Below are 24202 nucleotides of genomic sequence, written 5' to 3' on the forward strand. Positions count from 1 at the left end.
AAGTATATTTGTGGAATGGCAACTCTCCAGAATAATAACTAGTTGGAACAGAGTTTGTAGTGAAAAACCTGTTTATAGCTTGTAAAATTGTTATCATGCTTTTTTTAACAAGATCCTATGTAACAAAGGAAATCTCGGGATATGCCCCGGAAAGACGAGGTCCGCTGATTACAAGATAACTAGCTGGACAAAATTCTTAGGTTTCTCCTATGTTGAAAAGGATATAATGGATGACTCTGCATAATTCATTTAAAGGGAAAAAAAAGTAATAATAAATGACTCTGTGTGATTCATTTCAAGAAAAAAAGAAAAAGAAAAAAGATTTTATCAATGACATCTATAGAAACCAATTGAGCTTTTGCACGTCTGTGTGAAATGGGGACTTACGAAATCATCATCAGGACTATTATTTGGTTCACATCATAATTTCGTAGAATTCGGTCTGATACGATGCTTGAGTTTGCCACGATGAATTATACAGAATTGCCTTGGTTTTGAGCAATTCGTGTTTGATGATATAAATTTCAGGAAGAAAATTAAGCCAACGAAGAAGCTACGCCCAGACTTTTTTTTTTTTTTTACGTTCCCGGGACTGCAGAAAGCCCACAAAACCTACCTTTCTGAAGCGTCTACATAATCAAGAACTTAATTAACTATTGTATGTTTGACCCCAAAAAAAAAAACTTTTGTATAAAGGTCAAAAGCACCTTGGTGTTGCCCTGGAAGAAAGGAAAAGACACGATCTCATTTGGGTTTGGCGTTGCTCAAGCAGCAGCTCCAACTGGCTCTGGAGCCTTGAGCCTGGAGGAACCATATAGCGTTTCCTCAAATCGAATGATCTCATTTTTGGACCCGTAAGCCACTTGAGTTCTGTCGTCAAGACTGTTGATAACCTTGTCCAGCACCGACTTGTTTCCATCGCTGCTGTATCCACCAGCTTTCTCGATCAAGAACCCCAATGGAGCCACTTCGAATAGCAATCTCAACTTAGCTTTGGCAGATGGGGATGCCACATTTGTGAATATGCCCTTTTCTTTCACAATTATCTGCAAGTTTTAGCATGAATATTAACATCTGAAACTTCCACACAGTAATTACATGTTAATCTATCATAAAATAGAGTATCTGTTCGTGTGAAGATCAGCAATTATGAGTTAGACCTGGTTGACATCAGGCACCATTCCTCCTGTGTACCGCAAGGTATATTTCTCTCTGACATAGTAGTCGATTAGCTGACATTGAGAATTAAAAACCCATGATTCATTACACTGTCAATCAATATAATATACTATAAGGAAAGTTCAGAGGATAGTGAAACCTTGGCGTAGTCAGGGTTGTCAGATGTAGCCCTCAAGTTTCCAGGGGAGAACATTTTTCCTTCTCCGATTTCTGTTGTATCTTTGACATGTTGCCATTTTCCTGTCCATCAGATAAGATAAAATCAAGAGGCAGAACATCAGAACGATATTCTTATTCTTTTGTTTGGTCAGAGATCAGAGAGCTGCCTATAAAGAATGCAAATGATATGGGCAATGAGGCAGTTATACAGACGTGTGATGGCCATGCATACCTTCATCAAGGAGGAGAAATTCATGGGTTCCTGGAAGGTCTTTAAGAGCAAGAACATATGTTGTTCGAGGTCCAAAGATCCCCATGGCTGCAGCAACTTGATCTCTTCCAGTTACACCTGTCAGCTTATCTCCAGGCCATACTCCGAAAATTGTACCCACTGTGAAGTTTGTATCAACAATGCTGGAACCATCCAGTGGGTCAAAAGCGACGCTGAATCCACCTGGTTACATTTTTTGAGCAAATATAATCATGATGATGCTTTCTTTTTCACGGCGAAAACAATCACTAATTTCTTGATCAGTAATCGTATATGTAACCTTCAGCTGGGCCTTCCATGTCTTGGAGCTCGGGAACTTCCTCCGAGCAACCATATTTGACAATGTGCGAGTACTTCAAGGCCTAAAGCATTGGGGAAATGGGGAAAAAAATTTAAGCTGCGAATATTGGGGATGATAGAGTAAATTTTGAATCATAAATCCGTTTTGATCGATTCAAAAATCTAGAAGGTACAAAAAATTTCTAGATAAATGAGTTTCACACAATTGGAGGTTGAGGTCCAGAGGAACCAACTGCTTCCCCTGCCCCTGCCCCCCTTTCTCCTCTGGAGTTACATTCCAATTGCAGATATACCGCTCTTAAGTTTAGATTTGTAGTTTATCGAACAATAAAATGATCAGCATCAAAATTCTGGTAATTAAAAAGTAGCATTCTCAACATGCACCAAACAGTTGGCCCATAAGCTCAATCCTGAAGAAAAAGGCTCACAAGTTGACGTCTTTACCTCAAATAGAACATTGTTGGCAAGTAAATCAACTGCAAGCTGCTCATCACCGAAAGAGTTAACACAGGCCGTTCCTCCACAAGAAGCTGTTCTCACTTTAAAGGAAATTGTTCTCAAAGCTTCTCCCATGCACATCATCAGCCTAATCAGGCCCTTGTCCGGCGTGGCTTTTGTAAGAAACTCCTCCTAAAAAATTTAATATTCTCAATTAAGCTAATATAAGCCAAACTATCCCTTCTCAGAAATTGCACTGCCACCTTATCCGTCCCGTGATGTACTTAGAGAGCTAATTTGCTGCAGTTCAATCTCAATTGTTCTTCAGATGAACTTACCAGGCTATCACCAATCTCGCACTTAGTCACAAGTGATGAGTTTTTTGACTTGGAAGCCTTGAGTGATGATCTTGGTGGCATGATGCGCGAGGATTCCCCGAATAATGAGCTTGATTTCAGACTCTGCAAGCAACTTTATTTAATGAATCAAGAATGTTGGATAACCGCACTCAAATAAAGTCAGCAGCAGGCTAATTTTTATCAGTGCAAGATATAAATACAAAATAAAACATACCCTGGAGCTGAATGATGGAGAAACTGAACGTGGAGATACTAGTCCAGTTGAATGCTGAGAAGAAACATTTGGCAGGAGTGCTCCACGAGCACAGCAAGCAATCCCGGTCTCCATAATCGTTTAATTTTGCGGAATTCAAGTTAGAAAGTTCGATGAGGAAGGAAGCTATGCAAGAGCTTTAGGCTGATGGTCGTAGATAGTGTATCAGCCTCTAACTGATTCATGGGCATGGACACTGAACTGAAGATAAGCAGTTAACTGGGTTTCTGCCACGTGGCGTCTGATAAATAGATAGGCTAATATAGTGGACTGGACAAGTTAATTGCCATCGTTCATATATTTGTGGCTCGCATATTTATGCCTTGTGATACCTAAGAGATATGGCTCGGAATGGCCCCCATGATTTTGTTTTGCTTCGATTGGCAACTTAGCTTCTATGTTTTCAGATTCGGACCGGGCATTGACTCGGTCGAGCTCAGGGGTCAGGGGTCAAACGGTTCGATCGAGATTGAATCGAATAACGCCATAAATAAAAATTATTTAAAAATTAAAATATTGTATGTAAAATACTTAAAAACATGTTAATATTAATAAATTTATATTCATTTATATTTGATGTTTCAAATATATTTAACAAGAAAATACAAAGAAATTAGAATAATCAAGCAGCAATTTATATTATTCAATGAACATTAACAAGTTTAGAATTAAATTATGGATTTGATTGAAAAATAACACCAAACTTTAGGAAAATATTTATAAAATATAAAATATTTGAGATATATTAATAATTTTTAACAACTTAGGGGCCAAAACATAATATTGAAAATGCTTTGACCTTAAAAAAAAAAAATTGGGCGGCAGGACTGAGGCTGAGGTCTCCAACTCTGCTGTGCATGCCATGTCAAGTATCTGCTTCAATTAAGAAGGCCACCATTATATCTTTCCATCGGGCCCACCGGCCTTGTTTGAAATGCAAATTTTCCTCTTAGCGGACTGGAAGCTTTGATATCAAACCGGTTCATCCAATTTGCCGGTCAAATCTGGTCAAGTCCGATTTTTGATCGGACTTGACCAAGTTTTATACATCCAGTTTTTTAGAGTAATTTGGACCGGACACTTGGCCGGTTTCTGGTTTGACGGCCGGTCCGATTCGAGTTTAAAAACACAGGTTACCTTACAACTAACAAATCTCTCCATACATGAGCAATCAAAAATTTTTGTTAAGTTGATGTCAACTAGGAAACGAGCAACATTATATTCACAATTTAACATCTAGGAAAGAAGTTTTGGAAAATCATTACAATTAATGTTACACTTCTTTTATCACCACAATGAGAGAAATACATTTGATTAAGAAGTATAATGTTACAATTAATGTTACACAATTGATTTTATACTTCTTTGACATGGTTTAAATTAAGTGAACACATTTTCCAATCATTTTTTTACCTCATATATATCAAATCGCGAGAATACATTTTCTATAAAAAAAAAAAAACTCCAGAATATTGCAATCCAAACATGACTTAATTGGAAATACAAACCAACAGTAAAATAATGCGTAGATAATAAACTAAGTAGGCGTCTATAGGTTGTGTTCATTTTCATGCATGTTTGCATGAAGTGTGGCCGACTGAGAGTAGGGTATGTTGGTCGAGAGGCGTAATTGGAACATGCTGCTAAAGTCACGCCATCACCCTGCGGGTATCTAAAGACGTGAGTTAGACTATAATAATTTGTAGGACTGTCAATGGAATCGGATCAGTCCGAGTTTGACTTGATTAGCCCCAGAAAAAAGGCCGATGAGCCAATTTTTCAGTGAACTGGTCTGAGATTGACTCTAAAAATTAGGTCCGAATTAAATATGAGTCGAGTTTGGATCTCATTAGTTTCAAATCCGATATAAACCCGACCCTTAAATTACCGATATATGTAATGATATATATATAATATTTATATTTTAATATTATATATAATTATATATCCAAATATATTATTACGAAATATTAAATATATACAAATTACAAAATACAAAAATACATTTGAAAACTCTTCCACTAACTTTCTTTAGAGCCAATATTGGTAATGCATAACTGAAATTTTAATTTTTCTTATTGTTTGAGTAAATTTTTGTGTTTGTATAATATTAGTTAATTTATTTGTGGTTTAGAAATACAAATTATCAAACATGTTTGGATTCAAGTCACAAAACTATGAAGAAGTTCCAACCTTTGAAGATGTATTGACTTGTAACCGCATGTTTTATTACTATTTTTCATATATTTTAAACGAATTAGATATAAATATTGTCGAAAATTTCTTGGTTTGGATACTTTTTAAAACCTATTACTTGTTTATGTTTAGTTTTAATGTTGTAATCCTATGAATGTTAAATTAGTTTTACAACTTAATAGTTATAGTAATTATATTAAAAAAATTGAGGAGCAATAAATGAGTTTGGGTTAAACTCGAATAAGACTCAAAACTCGAATATTTTGTGAGTTGAATATGATCATCACATTTATTAACTCGAAACTCACGGATCAAAATCGAAAGTATTACAAATTAAATAAATTAAACCTGAACTTATGAAAACCTGACTCGTGTGACTCGATTGACAGCCGCAATGATTTGGCACCCAGAGTACATCATTGAAGCAGGGATCCAAGGCGTGACTTTTGTGCTGCCACCATACATTAGGGTCAGGCTAGGCAAAGTGGAAGGGCGGATTCGGTGGAAGTTGCTTTACCCATTGACAACTCCATTTGGGTGAAGAAGGTCAATTGCCCGTTACATCAAAGGATAGAGTATCCTAAATTTCCTAAATTCCTATATTCATGCATCTGGTGTATCCTACCATGTTATGTTATTCAGAAATTTGCATCCTCCCAATTTTTGAGGGGTAATGGCAAATTTTTTAATCAAAGAATTTCAACTTATTAATGCAAGCGTATTGTTGAAATTTAAATCAAACAGACAATAATTCAGCATTTGCTTAAGCATGTTTAACATTGTCCTAAAAATGTTCATAGCTTTGGCTTAAGCATCTTTAACTTTTTCCTAAATATGTTTATCGTTTTTATGATGGCTTCAACTACGGATAAAATGTCAAAATATTCTATAGATTTAATTCCCCATTTTAATTCGTTTGGAGGGCAAGATTATAAAAAATGTACAATTTAGAGTATGCCTTTAGATTTTTCTAATAAAACTTTAAAGACGAGGCACAAACTCTAATTCTTATAAAGATGTACCAAAACATTCTTAATATTTTGAGTGGGTACAAAAGAATCTTTGAAATCACTTATGGAGCTGCCACTAGGGACAAATAATACGTGGGCAGATAAATGTAGAAATATAAATGGGGAGACGTAATCCCACGAGATGAAATAGGGATAAGAAAAAAATAGAGAAATTTTATAGTATTTTTTTGGATACCACATACTATTATGTATCAATTCACTATTAAATGTATAAAAAGAGATATCAACTCTAAGATAATTTTAAAAGTTTAATTATTAAATGATGTAATAAAAGTTTATTAGATTACAATCATAGATATGATAGTAAAAAAGGACCGAAAATTTTCTCAAAAAAGTATCTCAAATAATTCTTGAATACGTTCAAATGTGAGTCCAATCAACATCTACAAATTACTATTATAAAGGTGGGTCCAATCAACGTCTACGAATTATTGTATGACATAGTTATCTAGTAGCATTATTTAGGGGGTTAGATGCAAAAAATGCTTAGAACTGTTGCACTAGTTGCACTTTACACCCTAAAGAATTTTAATGAGCATTCTGCACCCATGCACAACTAAAAAATAATATAAAAATTAATTTTATTTAAGTAATTGATGAAATGACCAATTTATCCTCCAATAAAAACTTAAGAGGCAAAAATACCATTTTGATGGGAAAAATTACTACTTTAAATCGACTAATACTCACTTTATAACAAAAAGTCTAATTGTTAACACATAAAAAAAAAATGTAGTGCGTTGCTTTGAACGATAATTAGACTATTGGGGTTAAAATGAGGAACGATTATTGCTGTAATTTTTAAAATCTTATAATTTTCTTCGATGCATTATAATGCCATAACTTCAAATAATCAGCAAAAATTCACTTGAAATCTTCATAAGAATAAAATTGGAGTAGAATCCAAAATTATGAATTTAACACAATAATTGCAATAAAGATTGAATACCAAACCAAAATTAAAACCCACATATTAGTAAATAAAATATTGGACTTAGAAGTTAAAATAAATCACCTAAATTATTTATTGTTCCTTAATCACAATCTTTTTTTACATAGGCTAACTTGACATATGTATTAAAATAGGGTTGCTGGGATTTTTGAATTGAATTTATTCCATTTTTTCTTTTTTCCTACTTCTTTTTTTTATTTGTCAATCATATATTTTATCATTATATGTTTTCAAGAATTTTATTTTGAAGTGAAAAGGTATTTTTGTCTCTTACAAGCTATTAATGGAGGATAAATTGATTATTTCATCAATTATTTGGATGGAGTTAATTTTCTTATTATTTTCTTGTTAACTAAGGGTGTAAAGTGACTATTAAAATAGTTTAGCGTGCAAAGTGTAACTGGTGCAATAGTTCATGGGGTTTTTTGCATTTAACCGTTATTTAGACTCGTATCAGAATTGCCTGGACAGCACACAAGTGTCCCTGTCTGTGGAGAGGATTGTCATAGGAGTCTCGCCGTCGCGAAGATTCGCTTCAATTTCAATGTCGAAGAACCCAATCGGTATAGAATTGCAAAACGGCTGAAACATTAGTTGATTTCTAGAACTGGGATGGTCCCTTATTGTTCTGATAGTATCTTGATAACGCTGGTAACTCTCTCTTCCAGCTCCTGCAATATATGAACATATTAGGCCATTACTAATCACAATGGAATAAGGTTTTAAAATGATTTTTCCTTTTTTTTTCGAATTTTTGGATCCATATCACTTTAATAAGAACAACATCTTGATTGTGTATCTGCTGTTTCCTCATCAAGATTACCATTTTTTCTCCTTTTTGGCACTTTGTGATTTATTTTTGGAATGTCTTTGGTGGTAATTTTATTGGATCATTGATTGATGGGCTGATAATCATGGTATTAATGTTTCAGTTGAAGGAACAGGTTAACATGTTAAATTTGGTTGGAACAGAAGTTTAAGATTCATCATATTTCCAAAAGATTATTACTTTGAATTGATTGCAATCAAGTTTTAATTTAAGGTGAAAGAGGATATGATACTGATTTGATTGTTAGAGTCGTTCTCTTTTATTGGTTACAAAGTTCTGGATATATTACCAGATTTTCTCTGGTTGGCATTATCAGTCGATGGTGGTGAGATGTTGTTTGCTAATGTAGCCAAGTCATTGACTATATGGTGGATATGTATATGAGAACGACTGATCGCGTGAGATTTAGCTGATCGTGCTGATCCTACAATGTCGGCTTATGGCCATCAGATGGAGCGGGAATATTCTGCTCAGAGTCTTCTAAGGAGAAGTGCCTCAGGTTTGCATTTCCGCTTTCAACATCTTATTCTGTCTTGTTGAAGTTCTTATTCTAGTTTATGATTGGAAAATTAAAGATGGTGTCTAAAGTTAAGTCATGGAATCGCAGCATGAAGCAACATCGTAATTCCTTTTTTTTTTTTTTTACTTTTATGTTAGTAAACCGTTACTGTTAAACATGGCCAAATAATAATTGTAGTTAAACAGAAATCTAACTAGAGTTCAGACATCTACACTGGATGAAGTTCCTGCAACATGCTCTAAAGCATGAAAAAGGGATGAACAAGGAGATGTATAATGTCAAGAGGGACATTGTGTTTCTGAAGTTAATGTGTCACGGTATTTGGTTCAGCTCAATGGACAATAACCTTTTGCACCTGTAGGATTCTTTCATTCCTTTTGTCTTAATAACCATAAACCTAGACTGACTTAGGTAGATTATGCGGACAGACTATCGCCTCTAGACAAATTAAACTATTGACCTATACTTTTACATCTGTGCAGAAAGTGAAAGCCATTATACCATGGAGACAGGAATATATATGTCATCATTTGCAGCTACAGTCTTCGTTGCTGGACTTGTAACGGTTGGAGTCTCACTGATGACACTGCTGATTGCTTTGACTGTAATGTTGCAAAACTGTCAGAGGCAAAATGCTGGTGTTGTGGAGATGCAGAAACCTAGTGATGATTATGAGTTTTGTAGGATTTTAGCTCTACATATAGAGATCAACCATTTGGATTCAGATTCTTTTCCTTTAGTTTGCAAAGAATTAGCATTTCAGTTCATTGGAGATGGTCAGTACATTAGAGAATTAAATGCTACTTTGAGGGTGGTTGAGAATTACTTCAGTAGCATTAGACCAGGAGAAGATGGGCGAGATGTGGTGCTGATGGATGCAGATGATTTGTTACCATCAGACTATGACTCCCTTGATCAGTTAATGCACCGGTATTTTCTGTCTTTTTTTATGAGCTTCTGGCTTAGGTCCTTTCTCTGATTAGCCCTTGTGCTTTTGCAAAGTTTACTAAGATCGTGAGTACTGTTTCTTTTCAATGTGATAAGTAGTGTTCTTTTGTTTGCATCTACTAGTGTGTATGGTTTTGTTGTATTTTGCTCTGTCTTGCTTTTGTTTTCCTCTAAGAAAAAGTTAAGTAGGATATTATTGCTCACATGAAGATTTGTTATTCTGGAGGTTATGGTTACGTGACGCCTGCTTTATTCTGAAAGTGTAGGAAGTTTGAATGTTTAGATTTTGTCATAACCATGGTGTCACATATTTCATTCTCACAGGCTTGATTGCCTTGTCATGGTTGATGTTTTTTGCGTGCTCATCTTTGATGGGAAAGTTAGATTATTACCTATATTCACATGATGTGTTTGTGCCAACTTTGACCTTGAAAAACAATGTGCAAGGTAGTCAATTCTATCAAATGTTTAAACATTTAGTTACCCCATTTTATATTTAATTCCTTAAATAGACATCAAGAGTGTATAGCTGTCAAGATTCCCAATACACAGCAGAAGCTGTTTAAATAAAGATCTTGGTGTCTTTCTGGTGCAGATTCAATGAATATAATTGCAGTAATTGTCACAAAGATGCAAGACAGCTTAAATGGATCCTTGTTCGTGAACTGTATGTGAAACTTCAAAATGGTGGGTGGCCAATGATTTTGTTATCAAGGAAACCTGAGAGATTACGTAAAACCACTGTTGGGTACCTTAACTCAGTTGGATGTGGCGGTTGGTCATCATTGATCATGAGGCATGTGTAATTCTTAATTTCCCTCATATCCTGAGTCACTAAAAGACTGGTTTTCAGGGATAGGAAAACCTTTATGTTTTTGTATAATGTTAAGGTTGTCGCTCACATTTGCAGGAGATGCGAGGCTTCGCCGCCACGTGTGTTACTTTTAAGATTAATTTGGTCTTGTCTAATCAGCTAGTTTAAGTAATTTGCCTCTGATATCATGTGAAATGACAATAAACAGAGCAGTTTTAATCTCATATGATGGCTTGTATTTATCGCAGAGAGGACAATGAATTCGATATGGATAACGAAGAGTATCTTACCAGGAGGAGGACGGTAATCAAAGGACAAGGTTTGCGTACAGTAGCTGCAATCAGCAGCCAGTTGGATTTTCTAACGGGCTCAAAAACTGGGGGACTCAGTTTCAAGATTCCCAATGTTTTTACTGATAAGATGAACAATCATCCTGAAAACCCAGACTCTCTGAAGTCTCAGATAGGGTTGAATTTGCCTAGAAAAAGAGTTTTATACTCTTAATAATATCAGGCACATTCAACGGCACAGGTGATTTCTCTCCTGTGTACATATTCACCCCTGAGAAACGTCATCAGTCCATCTCCTGCTGGAGTGATTTTGGGACGGACTTCCAAGAACCAATGCATGTGGTTCGTTGGCTGTTAAATTGTTGGCGGAGACTGGAAAGGATTTGAATGTTCGTAAACTATGCCGTTTGTGATCTCACCTTGACGACACTCCTTTTAATTGAGACTGCATAGGTAAAAGTGAAAAAAAAAAGGACCTTTTTATTTGTTTGAGATTGTTATAGTAGTTAATAAGGGGGAAAAAGAATCAACATGTTGTTGTTATTCTTCCTTCTTCTTCTTCTTTTTTTAACAGAAACTAACGGATACCCAAGGCAGTTATGGCGCGCAGCAGCAATTAGTGTTAAAAATTTAAAAGCAGAAGCACTTAACTAACTTCCGTGACTATAACTTTGTTGATTTAAGTGGTGAAGTAATGAGGAGCAATAAATGGTGATTGGTGACCAATTATGAAAACGACCAATTTAATAGGTAAAACACTGCCAAGCGTTGTATATATCCTCAATCAAACGAGTGTTGTCAGAACTGAATTTAAAGCAGCCAGCCCTACGTGGACATCTCACCAAACAAAATGCTCAATAGATATTAATTAATCTGATTTACGTATTAACGCTTCCATTTTTTTTTTATTTTGTGTTTTTGTTCCCTCTCCTGAATGCTTCTAGCTGCTGAAAAACCCTTTTACTGCATAGCCCTTTTTATCTTACTGCTTATGCTGATTTTACTGCATTATCTTACTGCATCTGTAATTATGTTTTGGTAGACAAAGAAGTATGGTAGGGAAGAAAATATAAGAAAAGAAATCTCGAGGGCGATTCGAATCGAGACATTTCCCTGATGCTCAATTTGATTGATGAACCAACAAGTTAATAAAAAAAGAAAAAAAAAAAGCTAAAGTTGTGGATAAATTGCCAGGCCTTAAAAGGGGAAACATGATTTAGCAAAATATAGCCATTTAAATAGAGTAACAAAATGGGGGTAACAATCAATTTTGAAGCTTAGGAAACCAGCTTTGAGCCCAACATTCCGGCATGCTCAAATTTCAGACTGTAATCGGACAAACAAACAATAATGCTGAATAATAGTAGTAAATACTTTTGACGGTTTTACCGTAGATAGAATTAAAATCTGGTGAGTAGAAAAGAAAAGAATTTAAATTAAGGCTAAAAGACATGCTCCATGAAATTTAACAAACGATGATTAACAATCAATTGCTAACAATAATCAGAAATTGCAGATGAATTTATTACACAGCTCTCAGCCATGCAATAAATAGTCTTCTGGCTGCACTCCAAAGATTAGAAAACCACTCTGCATTCCAAAGATTTGTTGTCCCTTGTTTTTTAAATCAATAACAGAGGAAGAAAAAGGATATCATCATCATTTTGGAACTACAAATAGCAAATATTTTTCTGCTGCCTGTCTGTGTCATCATTTTTGTGAGTCTCTGAGTTCTAAACCAAACGATGGCTGGGCTGTTGCCGCCAGCCATGAACTACACCACTACCAGCAGCCACTATCCCAGATGGCGCGCGAATTTTTTTTCAAAAAAAAAACACACGCTCACTGACACACACACCCTGAAATCCTCTTGTTCCCGAAGGAGTTCTTTTTTCCCCCTCCGTAACCGTCACCCCACCGGACCTCCAATTCAGTTTCACGCACACACACAGTGGGTTGGGGAGAGCGCAGCTGCATAACTAACTTGAACTCCCTCTCTCTCGCTCACTCGTCCCGGGCAGGCACAGGCACAGCTGCCATAACTAACTAATAACCAACCAAACTCGCCGCCCAAATTTGGCCATTCTTCATCTGCTACTCCCTCAGTCTACTTCTATCTAGATGAGACGACCACCCCCACTACTACTAGTACTAGTAAAATGTGGTAAAACCCATTCTCTAGCAATTCCACCATACAAAGCTTGTCCTCCAAGAAAGAAAGCGAGAAACAACCAAACCTGCACCGTCATGCCGCCGCCTTTCTCTTTCACCATTCTCGTTCTCTCTTTCCTCTCCCTCCTCACCGCCACCGCCACCGCCACCACCACCATTGGCGTCGTCTACACCCCCTCCAACTTCCCTACCCCCGAACGCGTCGCCTCCACTCTCACCTCCCTCCGCATCCCCTCCGTCCACATCCTCCACCCCACTCCCGCCGCCATCCGGGCCTTCGCCTACTCCAACATCTCCCTCATCCTCTCCGTCCCTAACTCCCTCCTCCCCTCCTTCGCCGCCAACGTCTCCTTCGCCTCCGAATGGCTCTTCTACCACGTCCTCCCTTTCCACCCCCGCGCCCACATCTCCCTCATCTCCGTCGGAACGGACGTCGTCTCTTCTTCCTCCATCTTAGCCCCTACTTCCGACCCCTCCACCTTCCTCCTCCCCGCCATGCGCAACCTCCACCTCTCCCTCCTCGACCTCGGCATCAAGACCATCTCCGTCTCCACCTCCTTCTCCTTCATCAACACCGTCTCCCAAGCCTTCCCCCCCTCTTCCGCCGAATTCCACCCAGCTATCAACCCCCTCCTCGTCAAGCCCATCCTTCAGTTCTTGGCCGAAACCAACTCCTCTCTCCTCATCGATCTCTACCCTTACACCGTCTACAAGGTCCAACCCGCAATCCCGCTTGGCTTCGCTCTCTTCCGGGAAGATCCCTTCAACTTCCGGGATGACCCCATCACCGCGGCCCGGTACCGGAACCTGTTCGACGTGATGGTGGACGCGGTCGTCACGGCATTGGCCATCACGGGGCATGAGAACATGAAGCTGATCCTCTCCCAGACAGGGTGGCCGTCTTCCTCCTCCGGCGAAAATGAGGAGGCCACTCCCGCCTACGCTCAGATGTATCTGAAGGGGTTGATATCGCATTTGAAGAGTGGGCTGGGGACTCCGCTGAAGAAAGATGGGGTGGCTGAAGTTTACATATATGAGTTGTTCGATGGTGATGATGAGGAAGCAAATAACCCTATGGAGATGGTGAATAACAGCAGTGCTAGCAGCAGTACAAGTGATAGAGCAGATGACCAGCACCAGCGTTGGGGGATTCTGTACCCTAACATGACTATGAAATTCAATCTTGACTTCTCAGGTTCAGAGAAACTTTCTGCGATGCCTGCTGCATGGTTGGTGGAGCTTGCTCTGGGGATCATTTCCCATGTAGTAGTATATTTTTTGCTGCTCTAGGCTAGCTGGTTAGAACAGTAATGCTCAATATTTTTGGTTAACTACTAGTACTGATCTGCAGTGTCTTAGATCCTAATCATCATCGCTCTCTTCATTTCAGTATTTTGTCAATATCAGCAGTCAAAACTCATAATGCAGGTATTAGTTTGTTAATTGAGATGTAGCTATTTGGAATAGATACATTTGAGGTTCAGTGAGGTTGTGAATTGTTGTAATTCTGTTCCAGAAGAAAACACAGTGAATGTTCATTTGATTTGTGCTGATGATCTTTAGATGAACCGAAATTACATTTCAGTTATTTCCCATGCTAAGCAGTAGTGACACATTTCAGCTCAACAATCTTCTAGCAGTTTCTTTATTTTTGCTGGGGTCTCCATGTAATTGCATGGGGCAGTCTCTGGTTTCCCTTTTGGATTGTTTTCAATTAATTGTGTGATCATATGCCATTTATTGAATCCATCAGCGGATTCTCGTACTCAGCTTGTCAAAGCTAATGCAGCAAACAGGGAAATGTAGAGTTGCGGGATGTACTTCACTCCCTTGGTACTTCACTGAGAGGCGTGAGGAGATTTCAGAGTGAAGATATTCAGTTCATAAGATCAACGCCTTCACTTTTCCGTGTGCATTGTCACCAGACCAAAATATGCATCCCTTCCCAGTTTTCCTCCGTTATATGAAAAAGCCGCGTGAATTCAGAATCGACGGACATTATTTAGTCGTTTGAAGTGACTGCAGACTAATCATTGTTTGCACCAAAATCAAGGAGGACTATGATGCAGAGCTTCCAAGTAATTACCGTTAGGCATGGAATCCGTGAAGCAAATTGATGTGCGGATTTATTTTTTTTTTTTTTTGGGGCAAAAATAGGCACTGAAGCTTCTGAAGAATTTGTTTTGTTTCCTTGTCACCCTTGTGTCCATGTCCAGTCATTTGTATGATGATCGTACGGGGTTCTGTTTACTCCGGCTTGTAAAGATTTAAACTTTTTATTTATATTTCCCTATTTCTACCAAAATAAATAAATAAAGTATCGGTTAACTCTTTAATCCAACCAGGGTAAAGTTGCTTTCCTACTTGTCGCAAAATGGGGAAGGAAAACGTGCAGGCACATGACCTGTTGTGGTCGGTTAAGTTAGATATACGTACGGGAAGAGAGCCACCATGGTGACAGCAACAGGAAGTGTATCTGCTGTATAGAAAGGAAAAGCAATAAAAAAAAAAATCCTTTTTCTTGCATCTCTAAGCAAATCTACAAATCTGACAATCTTCAGATAAACCTAGGAATGTACACAGGAGGTTTGTCATTGGAATTCAAGTAGTACTGCATCTTTAATGTATACCATCTTAAAAGTCACAGGAATATGTCAGCGCTGTTTAATACCAAAAAAAAAAAAATGTAGGGCAGAACTTAACTATACTCCATATCACAAGCAAATAGATATACCTGAGTCGCATTTGTACACCGTAGACAAATCTGTAACCTGACCTCAACAAGCTACTGCAAACAAAATCTCTATGGGAACCCTAAGTTAACATTAACTATTCGCTGCAAACTGCTCCTTACGGAAGCTGCTACTTCACAATAAAATACAGAAATTCCAAGTATATTCAGCCACAGTTGTTCATTAGTGTCATGCAGCAGAGGATGAGAACTGAACCAATGCAACATCCTTTCTGGTAAAAAGTTCACGAACTGCAGTCAAGTCAGGATCCTCCTTGTGCTTGTTCCACAGTGCTTCAAACTGTGAACCCCTGGATCTTATTTGCCAGAGAGGAAGCAGAAAAGAAGAAAGACAAGAAGACCAAGTATTAGCCGGACAGAAGAATTGCAATAGGATAATCCTTTGGACACTATTATAACAAAAAATTATGATACTTACTGCTGGATTAAGATTAGTATGTCAAGAATAAGTGTTCTAATATCTTCACGAGCAACTCTCAGTGCAGCCTCCCTGTGCAGGGTGACAAGCTCATCCACCAACCTGGAGCTAAAATTCATAAATCGTCTAGACATTATAGTGCATCAGATATAGGAAACATCAGGTTGTTTAAATGGAAAGAGGGGCACAGAAGCAGATAAGATAATGGCTGAGATAAGAACTATGCCCAAGCAAATTCAGGCTCAAACTTGAAACATTTAATGTTCTATCTCAAAGTGAAAAACTCAAATGCAGAAAACAGAAGTTCTATCTCAAGAATGATACATGAATCTATGGTTCTGCAACTACATTACTTTGTGCAAATGCCATCATTCTGAGAAACCACCATTCGGCAGATGCCAAAGGAACTCAAATTTTGCACTCGGGATAAAATGAGTGCCTGCAGCAACCTCAGAAAGCAAAAATATTCTTGAAGAAAAAGCACTCTTGTAGCACAAATGAGATTGTGTAAATTTTCCAAATTCATGAATGTTCATGCATGTGATTTTCTTTATTACCTAATTTGACATGATAGTATCGCCGGGATATAAAGGGGGGCAAAAAAAGAGCAACAAGGATCATGACAAAAAATTCATGACCCACACATGCCTCCCTCTTCAGATGGACTATTAAAATCAGAGACCAAAACCTTTTGCTGCATCGAGGTCCTATATCATGATATTACTTAGGCCCAATCTTAAGGACAATGTCATGTCAATCTGTACTGTAAAGAAGATAACAGCCAATGTTTTCAGCAGTTTGTGTGAAACCAAAGCAAAATTAGACAAGATAATCAAGCAATTACGGCTAAAGATTTTGAATTGTGTACACAGTTCTCTTCTTTAAGATGATGATATTTTTCCCAAGAAATTTTTAAAATCCATAATTACCACTAGACTGTTGTGAAGAAATTGGAAACAACTCAATTTATGTGAACAAAATTAGAACTGATACTTCTAGCAATCTCGTCCTTTCTTGGGTAGGAATGTCGCATTTCAGTGCCTACTTTCATGTCCTGTACAAGAATCAAAAGAATAATCAACTAACCTCTCAGTATATGGTGAACTCCTGACCCAAGTTAATCTCAGAATTGTCTTGATCCGTTTCAGAACCTACATCCAGAGGAGAAAGCATCAACATCAAGCGCCAGAATCTTAGCTGAATGCTAGAAACATCTATCTAAAACTAAAGTCTTAACAGTATGGATTACCAATAACACGGTATCATCATCATCAGCATGCATCCATCGAAAGAAAAGAGGGAAAATACGTCGAAAGTGGGCTAGTAGTATGAGGCCCACACTGTTAAAAAGTGGCTCAATGTGCTTAAGCCACACCACACGGCGCTCCACATTTCTTGGTTGTCTTTCTAAGTGATTTAACATCTCATTGAGCAGCTTCTCATACCTATATGCATAGATAATGCTGAGAAAAAAATATCAATGGGAAATAACATGTGACCAACAGCACATAGGAAACACCCTAAAAGGGCTTAATAACATATTCTCACTTAAGCTATATACCCTGGGAAGTATACATCACGATACCAAAATCATAAAGTACAACACCAAGTAGTCGAGTGTTTGCTTAATTCAGCAACCAAATTACAAAAATAACGAATGAAACATCAAGTTTACAAAGCATAGAATAATTCGTAACAAGCAAAAATCATCATCAATGAAATGGAGTATTAGTCTAAGCATCATATTCAGTGAATATACCAACAAAGTAACTGAGTCTAGAGAATCTGCCAAGTTCTAGATATATAAGGACACACTGTACCATGGGCTACGAGGATTACTTCGTTGTGTGAAAGTCACCAGAAGTACTGACATCTCAACCACATCCTGCCATATCTCTTCGCTAGAAGCAATATTTTGGCAACAAGCATCAAGAATAACATCTTCATACCAACCAATTTCCGCAGCATTTACATTTTTCGCCAGATGAATGAAGCTAAGCATGCCCTGCCCCTGAAATTATAAGAAAGAAGTTCATCTATAATGTGAAGGACATTACCAATAAGATTAACAAAAACAATCACAAATATCCACAAATTGGACATGAAAATAGACGAAAAAACACCTAGTGTCAATATTTCTGTTGCCTAAAGCAGGGAACGTTGGATCCCATGGGCGCATAACTTGGACAGATTAATTCTTCAAATTCTATTAAAAGTTGTTTAGTTATAAGTGCATTTCAGATTAACGTCTCTTACTCGTAAATTTGGACTATAATCTTCACAGAAGTACACCATGAGTGTGGCTATATTTTATCAGAAGAAGCATTTACCAAAGGAAATGACATAATAAGCTCCAAAAGAAGCTTCAACATACATTTCCACAAGTCAACAGCATGCCTGTCTAAAGTCCGCAGGAAGATTATCAGACAGCAAAGCAAAACGAACAAAAATAAAGCCCAGCGTTTTGCTGAGAAGAAGGCAATATGATGTGAAAAATGAATTAAACCAAGAAAGATTGCACTATTGGGACGCACTTTGACTTGAGGGGACCAGTGGTCAAGAGCTGTCAATGCACTAGGAATCACCAAAGCACAAAGCCTTCCTAAATAAGGATAATCCACCTGCAACCAACATATAAACGTATTATTATTATTATTGACAAATTGATTTAAAAGAAAAAGAGTGGGGCGGGGTGAAGGGGCCAAAAACCTGGGTGACAAGCCACCGGAGTTGATAAGCAGCCACAATAGCATAAGCCACGGGGACCCCAGCAGAGGCAGCCGATATATCATCCGCCGTACCAATTGAACTCTCCTTAATTTTATCTTTCAACAAGGGTAAAACCTGAGGCATAAATTCAACCACCAATCTCTTCTCCTTGGGAACAAACTTCAAATCTAGCTCCAATTCACCACCAATCTTCACCGTCTCATCCCCGCCATGAAAAGAATCATAATAAGCAACGGCTAAGTCCTTGAGGGCCGAGGTGGCGGTAGAAGAGAGGGAACTAGGTATCCATGAGAGCTGGTCGTAGGCGGAGTCGAGGGCTGATGCCAAAGCCCCGCAGCATAAAATGAAGTCTCTGGTTTTGGCTTTGATGACGTCAGTTTCGGAAGAAAATTCAGCATTTGAGGTGAGAAGAGAGAAGAGAAGGGATTTGATGGAGACATTGGAGGCTTGGGGTGGCGGAGTGTAGTGAGCTTCCGATAGCTCGTTTCCAATTGATTCCGATAATCTGCGCATTTACATATAAGCAAAAAAAAAAAAAAAAGCCTAAATCGCATATTCACAAAGTAGACAATCATCTCCATTTTCGTGTTTTGTTATTTTCAGGGCGTGAGCGTGTGATAATTGTGCGAGAGAGAGAGAGAAGGAAGTGTTTACAGAGCGAGGCTTTGGAGAAGAGCAGATGACTTCGACATATTCCAGAACCAGAATCCAGGCCGCGCGAGGCCGGGACGAACGAAGATGGATACTATGGCAAGTGTACCATTACAGATGATTAGTGGGCTTATTAGTTTCTAAGTATTATTCAAGACCATCGCTCTGTTAAGCTTTAGGCCTATTTTATCTGATTGTGAGAGTAACAAGTATACGCATCAGTGTATTGACAGGCCCAATTTATTTTAAAGTCAAAAGTTTATCCAATTTGTCCATTGGGAAAAATTGCTAAAAGGCGGCCCTTCCACATCTTGCAATTTTTTTCTTTTTTTTTTTTGGACTTTTCCCCCATTTCACTTTTAAAGTGACACCGGAAACATCTACGTCCTTTGCAGAAGCAAACAAATCATTTGGATCCGATACCATTACTCATAGAATTAGATCATTCTTCAACGTCTTGTTTGTTTGTTTGTTTGTTGTTGTCTATTCACATTTAGACACGAGAACAAATTGTTAAAAACAGCTATAAATAGTTTAGATTAATCTTTCTTATATTGACAGCGTTGGATGGATGAATGATAACTATGCAAAATTTGAATTTGAGATTCAACTTTTACACATATGCGATGAATTTAACGGTAATATTGTATACGCTATCAGTGTATATAAAATTTACTCGAATATATGTATTTTCGTGAAATGCAATGAACGCCTAAGCTTCTTTTATTTGGCTAGGAGAAATTTTAAAGAAAACATGTAGTATTGCAATTTCTAATATCCGTCAAATTATCCTGAATAATAATTATCTTCTTTCCTTACAAAATAATGATGAAAATTTTGCAAAACCCAAAATTGCCAAAAAGAAATGCATCAAGAACGCAAGTAGTAGTAACTAGTAAGCACAAAATAGCATAACAAAGGAAACATAATAAGTACGCAGTAAACAAAAGGATAAGCATCAAACCTCTTCTCATCGGTCTTAAAAAAAACAAACAATTCTTTAATCTTTCAAGTTAGAATTTGCGACCCAGATAGATAGAGAAAGAAAATATTTTTAGGAAAAACAATAAATGGATTGGGTGGGAGTGGGAGTGGGAGGGCCTTGAAAGATTTATCTCTGAAAAAACAAGAAGATACGCGTAAATACTTTTCTTCACTTTTTATTATTAACTCGTATATAAACCAAAGGCCTCGTTATTATACTGTACTAATAGTCCGAAAAGGAATAATCAAATCGGGGACAAATGCATTATATTTGTCTGGCTCCCTCTCTCTTTCTTCTCTTTCTGTCTATCAATTGAATTGAATTAATTACCCGTAATCATTCTCCATTTCTAAACCCCCCCAACCCCACCAAAACCAGGAAGCCCACCACCACCACCACCACCATCAACCTTTCCATCCACTTCTCGCTGCATGCGCCCCTCCTCTTCTGCCTTCTCTCCACTTCCCCCTTGTCTATACATATTCGCATAGGCAGAACTACGTGTTTCTTGGACACTGAAATATATTGAAGTTCTCCAATTGGTCACTGCATTTTGGCTGAGCTGCAAGGAGTTTGCAAATTTTGAATTTCATATCGAGTAATACATCTTCATTCAAGCTCTTAGATCAAGACCCTCCAGATTTTCTTTCTGCCCAAGAGGTAAGCATTTCAGATTGTTAACTCATGTCTCTTTGGGTCAATGGGAGTACTGAATGTAAAAATGTGATCTTTTTTCATTTATCAGTTAGCAGCCTTTGGATTTCTGTGCAAACTAATTGTACATCAGATCGGTTGTTATGAGTTAACTGTGGGATATTACCCCAGTAAGCAACTGATTTGCATGCAATGCAACACACTATAATTAGTTTTAATTTTTGAGTAGAGTTGAATCGGACCCTTGAACCAGTGAATAGCTTGACGGTCCAAAGTGAACAGATCTAGCAATAACGTAGCTTGTAGCATTCCGTTTTTGAAGCTGAAGCTATGTCTTTCATTGGGACCCAACAAAAATGCAAGGCCTGTGTGAAGACTGTGTATCCTGTGGAGCTTTTGTCTGCTGATGGAGTTAGCTATCACAAATCTTGCTTCAAATGCTCCCATTGCAAGGGCACCCTCAAGGTATCTAATCATATTCCCACCTGATTACACAGACTTTTCTGTGATGGATAGTTGCACTTTTTGTTCCCATTTTTTTTTTCTTTTAAAGCTGAAAACCCCTTTGGTTTTTGCTGGAAATGCATTCAAGATTTAGCACTTTAGGCCACCCTGGTTAATCTATTCTTATGCATCACTGAGATTTGCTCTGGGATCATTAACACCATACTGTAAGTCGTGATTATTTTGGTCCTCTACATGTGTTGTGATCAGTTTTTCTGCTTAGACTTTACCTTCTCTTTTCAGCTGAGTAATTACTCTTCGATGGAAGGTGTTTTGTATTGCAAGCCTCACTATGAGCAGCTCTTCAAGGAGACTGGCAGTTTCAACAAGAGCTTTCAATCTCGTATGTCTTCCCTTTCAATCAAGACTTTTCTTCAGTTTATCATCATTTATAGCTATATCACTCTAAATTGCAATTCTTCTTTTTATCTAACAGCTGCAAAGTCAGCTGAGAAGTTAACTCCGGAGCTGGCAAGTTTTCCTCCTTACCTGTGTCTTGCTGAAGACAAATTAGTAGAGAAAAATATTTTCGTGAGATATTGCGTTTTGAATACTTCTGATTATTATTTTTCTGTGGGATCCAATTTACAGACGAGATCACCTAGCAAAGCTGCTGGCATGTTTTCTGGGACACAAGACAAGTGTGCCACTTGTGGCAAAACTGCGTACCCCTTGGAAAAGGTATGAATTCGAGATTGATAAAAGTCACCTTCACATAACATTTAGCAAAAATTGTTATTTGGCTAGTAGTTACATTTTTTGATTGGTATGCATTGTGTAGGTTTCTCTAATTAGACTATAAATATACTTGTATTTAATTTCCTTTCAGTGTACATGTTCTAAGTCTCTGCATTCTACCAGATGTGCACTTTACTTCCAAAAGGGCGGTGTAATTTACTTTTTACCATTTTTCAGGATGTAGAGGGTATATTTTGAATCATTACGACCATAATGCAAAAGATGGGCTGACAAAAGATTGTTCTCCCATAATGCTTTTGCTCCTATATTGCTCACAGAAATTCAGACATATTTCCTCCTGGAAAGTAGAAGCAATTTTAGGCAATGAACTTTAGTCCCAAGTCTGCATATACATCTGCTTATGTTGTTGCAATTGTACACCTTGTGCTATTCTATCACCCATTACGTTGTCTAACTTTTATGGTATGCATGTGATGGTTTGGAAAGATAAACTGTCTTGATCTACTTCAGTATTTGATTTAGCAGAGTGTCAACAGCGATGTACATATTGTGACGGAAGGTTGACAAATGCAAGCTACAACTGCTTATTTTCTGGAGATAAATCCCATGCCATTATTTAATTATCTGATAATTTGACGGCTATCTTTCATAAGAGGAGAGGAAGAGGCAACCCCCGTTAGCTCTGCATTGCACCACAATTTATTTTAAAAAGAATGACATAGGTTATAATGATTTACCTTTTATAGTAATAAATTTATGTAATTCCTTAGTATAAATTATTTTTAGTGTTCTTTCATTTATCTGAACCATGTGTCACTTTCCCCTTTCGTATTTGAGATAATTTATTCTTTTAATAACAAAAGAGATGCAGCTAAATAACTGAGAAGAACATTTCAAAATGTATCAGTCAAGAGAACACCTCTAATGCGCAAGAAGAGCTAACATACTCTAGCTAATTCGTGTCTATATGCACACATGCCGAATTATTGGTACCTCTATTACTGGACGGTTGATGATCTAGGTGAAGCCGTTTCACAGTAACTAAATGTGGAGGTATCCATTAGATTTGGATGTCTCGAGTCATGCCGACTGTTCTTGTCCTAGATATGTGCTTGTATGTTGTATGTTTAACTTCTTGTTAATCAGCTTATGTAATAGATTACAGCTATTGTTGCCATTGTTATTTCTCATAATGTTATACTAATACTAGAGATGCATTTATGTTACATTGACGCTGCTCGAACTGTCTTGTTTAGTTTAGCTTAAGCAATGTGACATAATTTTATTATATAGAATTGATTTTGGCACGAAACTTTTCAGGTTACAGTGGAGAACCAAAGCTATCACAAGTCATGTTTCAAGTGTTCTCATGGTGGGTGTTCTCTGTCTCCCTCAAATTATGCTGCACTGGATGGTATTTTGTACTGCAAACCTCATTTCTCGCAGCTTTTCAAGGAGAAAGGCAGCTACAACCATTTAATTAAGTCTGCATCAATCAAGCGGCCAGCTACAGCTGTTCCAGATGCTTAGCACATTTTCCCTCTCTTGGATACTATCTATCTATGTGGGATTGCTTGCCCCGGGTGTGTTACAACTTTACATTTTCCTTTCTGTTTGATTGCAGTCAATGAAATGAATTAATTGTAAACCAGCCCACAGGGCCATTTTAGTATTCCTCATTATTGTTGATCTGTGGGATGTAATATTCTCACATCCCTAGATTTTATTTTGGGCAGGTTTTACTCAGTTTGCCTTAATTCCTGTTGGAATTGCTGTGGCTTGTTATTTAACGAACCCAACTGAACAACTTTCTTCTTCTTTAAATGCTTGTCTGCTTCTAAGTTCTAATTTGCTGCTTCTTTCTTTAAATGCAAAGAAAGTTCCTTTGGGTCTGCATTTGTTTTGCCATCTTAACAAAATTCAAATGTATGCCTTAGCCCATTGACGTACTTAACTATCAATTGCAATTGAATTCCTATAGTTGATGAAGCGCAGGAATGGTAGAGGTAATGAATCAAAGAAGATTTGTTGTTTCCTTCGCCATTGCCTATAGATTGAGACGATTTGCGAACGATTTCAGTAATTCTATTCAACCAAA

At 37.6% G+C, this 24202-nt stretch overlaps 5 protein-coding genes across 10 annotated transcripts; 3 read left to right on the forward strand and 2 right to left on the reverse strand.

Moving 5' to 3' along the window:
- Positions 1-383: 383 nt before the first annotated feature.
- LOC113763375 (sedoheptulose-1,7-bisphosphatase, chloroplastic) lies at positions 384-3168 on the reverse strand. Its single transcript, XM_027307147.1, has 8 exons — positions 2921-3168; positions 2686-2808; positions 2354-2539; positions 1890-1971; positions 1571-1792; positions 1319-1419; positions 1161-1232; positions 384-1046 (listed from the first exon to the last, which is right to left on the reverse strand). Exons 1-8 carry the CDS (start codon positions 3032-3034, stop codon positions 765-767), a joined length of 1182 nt encoding a protein of 393 aa, XP_027162948.1. The 5' UTR covers positions 3035-3168; the 3' UTR covers positions 384-764.
- A 4471-nt stretch (positions 3169-7639) lies between these two features.
- LOC113762375 (uncharacterized protein At2g39920) lies at positions 7640-11088 on the forward strand. 2 transcript variants are annotated; one of them, XM_027305804.1, is made up of 5 exons: positions 7640-7789; positions 8317-8466; positions 8970-9417; positions 10031-10231; positions 10498-11088. In XM_027305804.1, exons 2-5 carry the CDS (start codon positions 8397-8399, stop codon positions 10751-10753), a joined length of 975 nt encoding a protein of 324 aa, XP_027161605.1. In that variant the 5' UTR covers positions 7640-7789; positions 8317-8396; the 3' UTR covers positions 10754-11088. The 2 variants fall into 2 exon arrangements, with proteins under 2 accessions (XP_027161605.1, XP_027161607.1); XM_027305806.1 differs by having other exon boundaries at positions 8970-9405.
- A 1698-nt stretch (positions 11089-12786) lies between these two features.
- LOC113755483 (glucan endo-1,3-beta-glucosidase GI) lies at positions 12787-14001 on the forward strand. The gene has a single exon (XM_027299489.1). The coding sequence runs from the start codon at positions 12787-12789 to the stop codon at positions 13999-14001; it is 1215 nt and encodes a 404-aa protein (XP_027155290.1).
- A 1395-nt stretch (positions 14002-15396) lies between these two features.
- On the reverse strand, positions 15397-19453 carry LOC113762247 (uncharacterized protein At2g39910). 3 transcript variants are annotated; one of them, XM_027305616.1, is made up of 8 exons: positions 19266-19453; positions 18591-19116; positions 18416-18502; positions 17702-17892; positions 17221-17326; positions 16968-17032; positions 15882-15989; positions 15397-15759 (listed from the first exon to the last, which is right to left on the reverse strand). In XM_027305616.1, the coding sequence occupies exons 1-8, from the start codon at positions 19301-19303 to the stop codon at positions 15633-15635; spliced, it is 1248 nt and encodes a 415-aa protein (XP_027161417.1). In that variant the 5' UTR covers positions 19304-19453; the 3' UTR covers positions 15397-15632. The 3 variants fall into 3 exon arrangements, with proteins under 3 accessions (XP_027161417.1, XP_027161416.1, XP_027161415.1); XM_027305615.1 differs by having other exon boundaries at positions 15882-15983; positions 17131-17326; XM_027305614.1 differs by having other exon boundaries at positions 17131-17326.
- Positions 19454-20505: 1052 nt separating this feature from the next.
- LOC113762248 (LIM domain-containing protein WLIM2b-like) lies at positions 20506-23952 on the forward strand. Of its 3 annotated transcripts, none has more exons than XM_027305618.1 (6): positions 20506-20907; positions 21128-21366; positions 21649-21748; positions 21842-21876; positions 21997-22086; positions 23425-23952. In XM_027305618.1, the coding sequence occupies exons 2-6, from the start codon at positions 21232-21234 to the stop codon at positions 23632-23634; spliced, it is 570 nt and encodes a 189-aa protein (XP_027161419.1). In that variant the 5' UTR covers positions 20506-20907; positions 21128-21231; the 3' UTR covers positions 23635-23952. The 3 variants fall into 3 exon arrangements, with proteins under 3 accessions (XP_027161419.1, XP_027161420.1, XP_027161418.1); XM_027305619.1 differs by having other exon boundaries at positions 21224-21366; XM_027305617.1 differs by having other exon boundaries at positions 20507-20907; positions 21131-21366.
- The last annotated feature ends 250 nt before the right edge of the window (positions 23953-24202 follow it).

Source organism: Coffea eugenioides, chromosome 2 (assembly GCF_003713205.1).
Source record: "Coffea eugenioides isolate CCC68of chromosome 2, Ceug_1.0, whole genome shotgun sequence".
Lineage (NCBI taxonomy): Eukaryota > Viridiplantae > Streptophyta > Magnoliopsida > Gentianales > Rubiaceae > Coffea > Coffea eugenioides.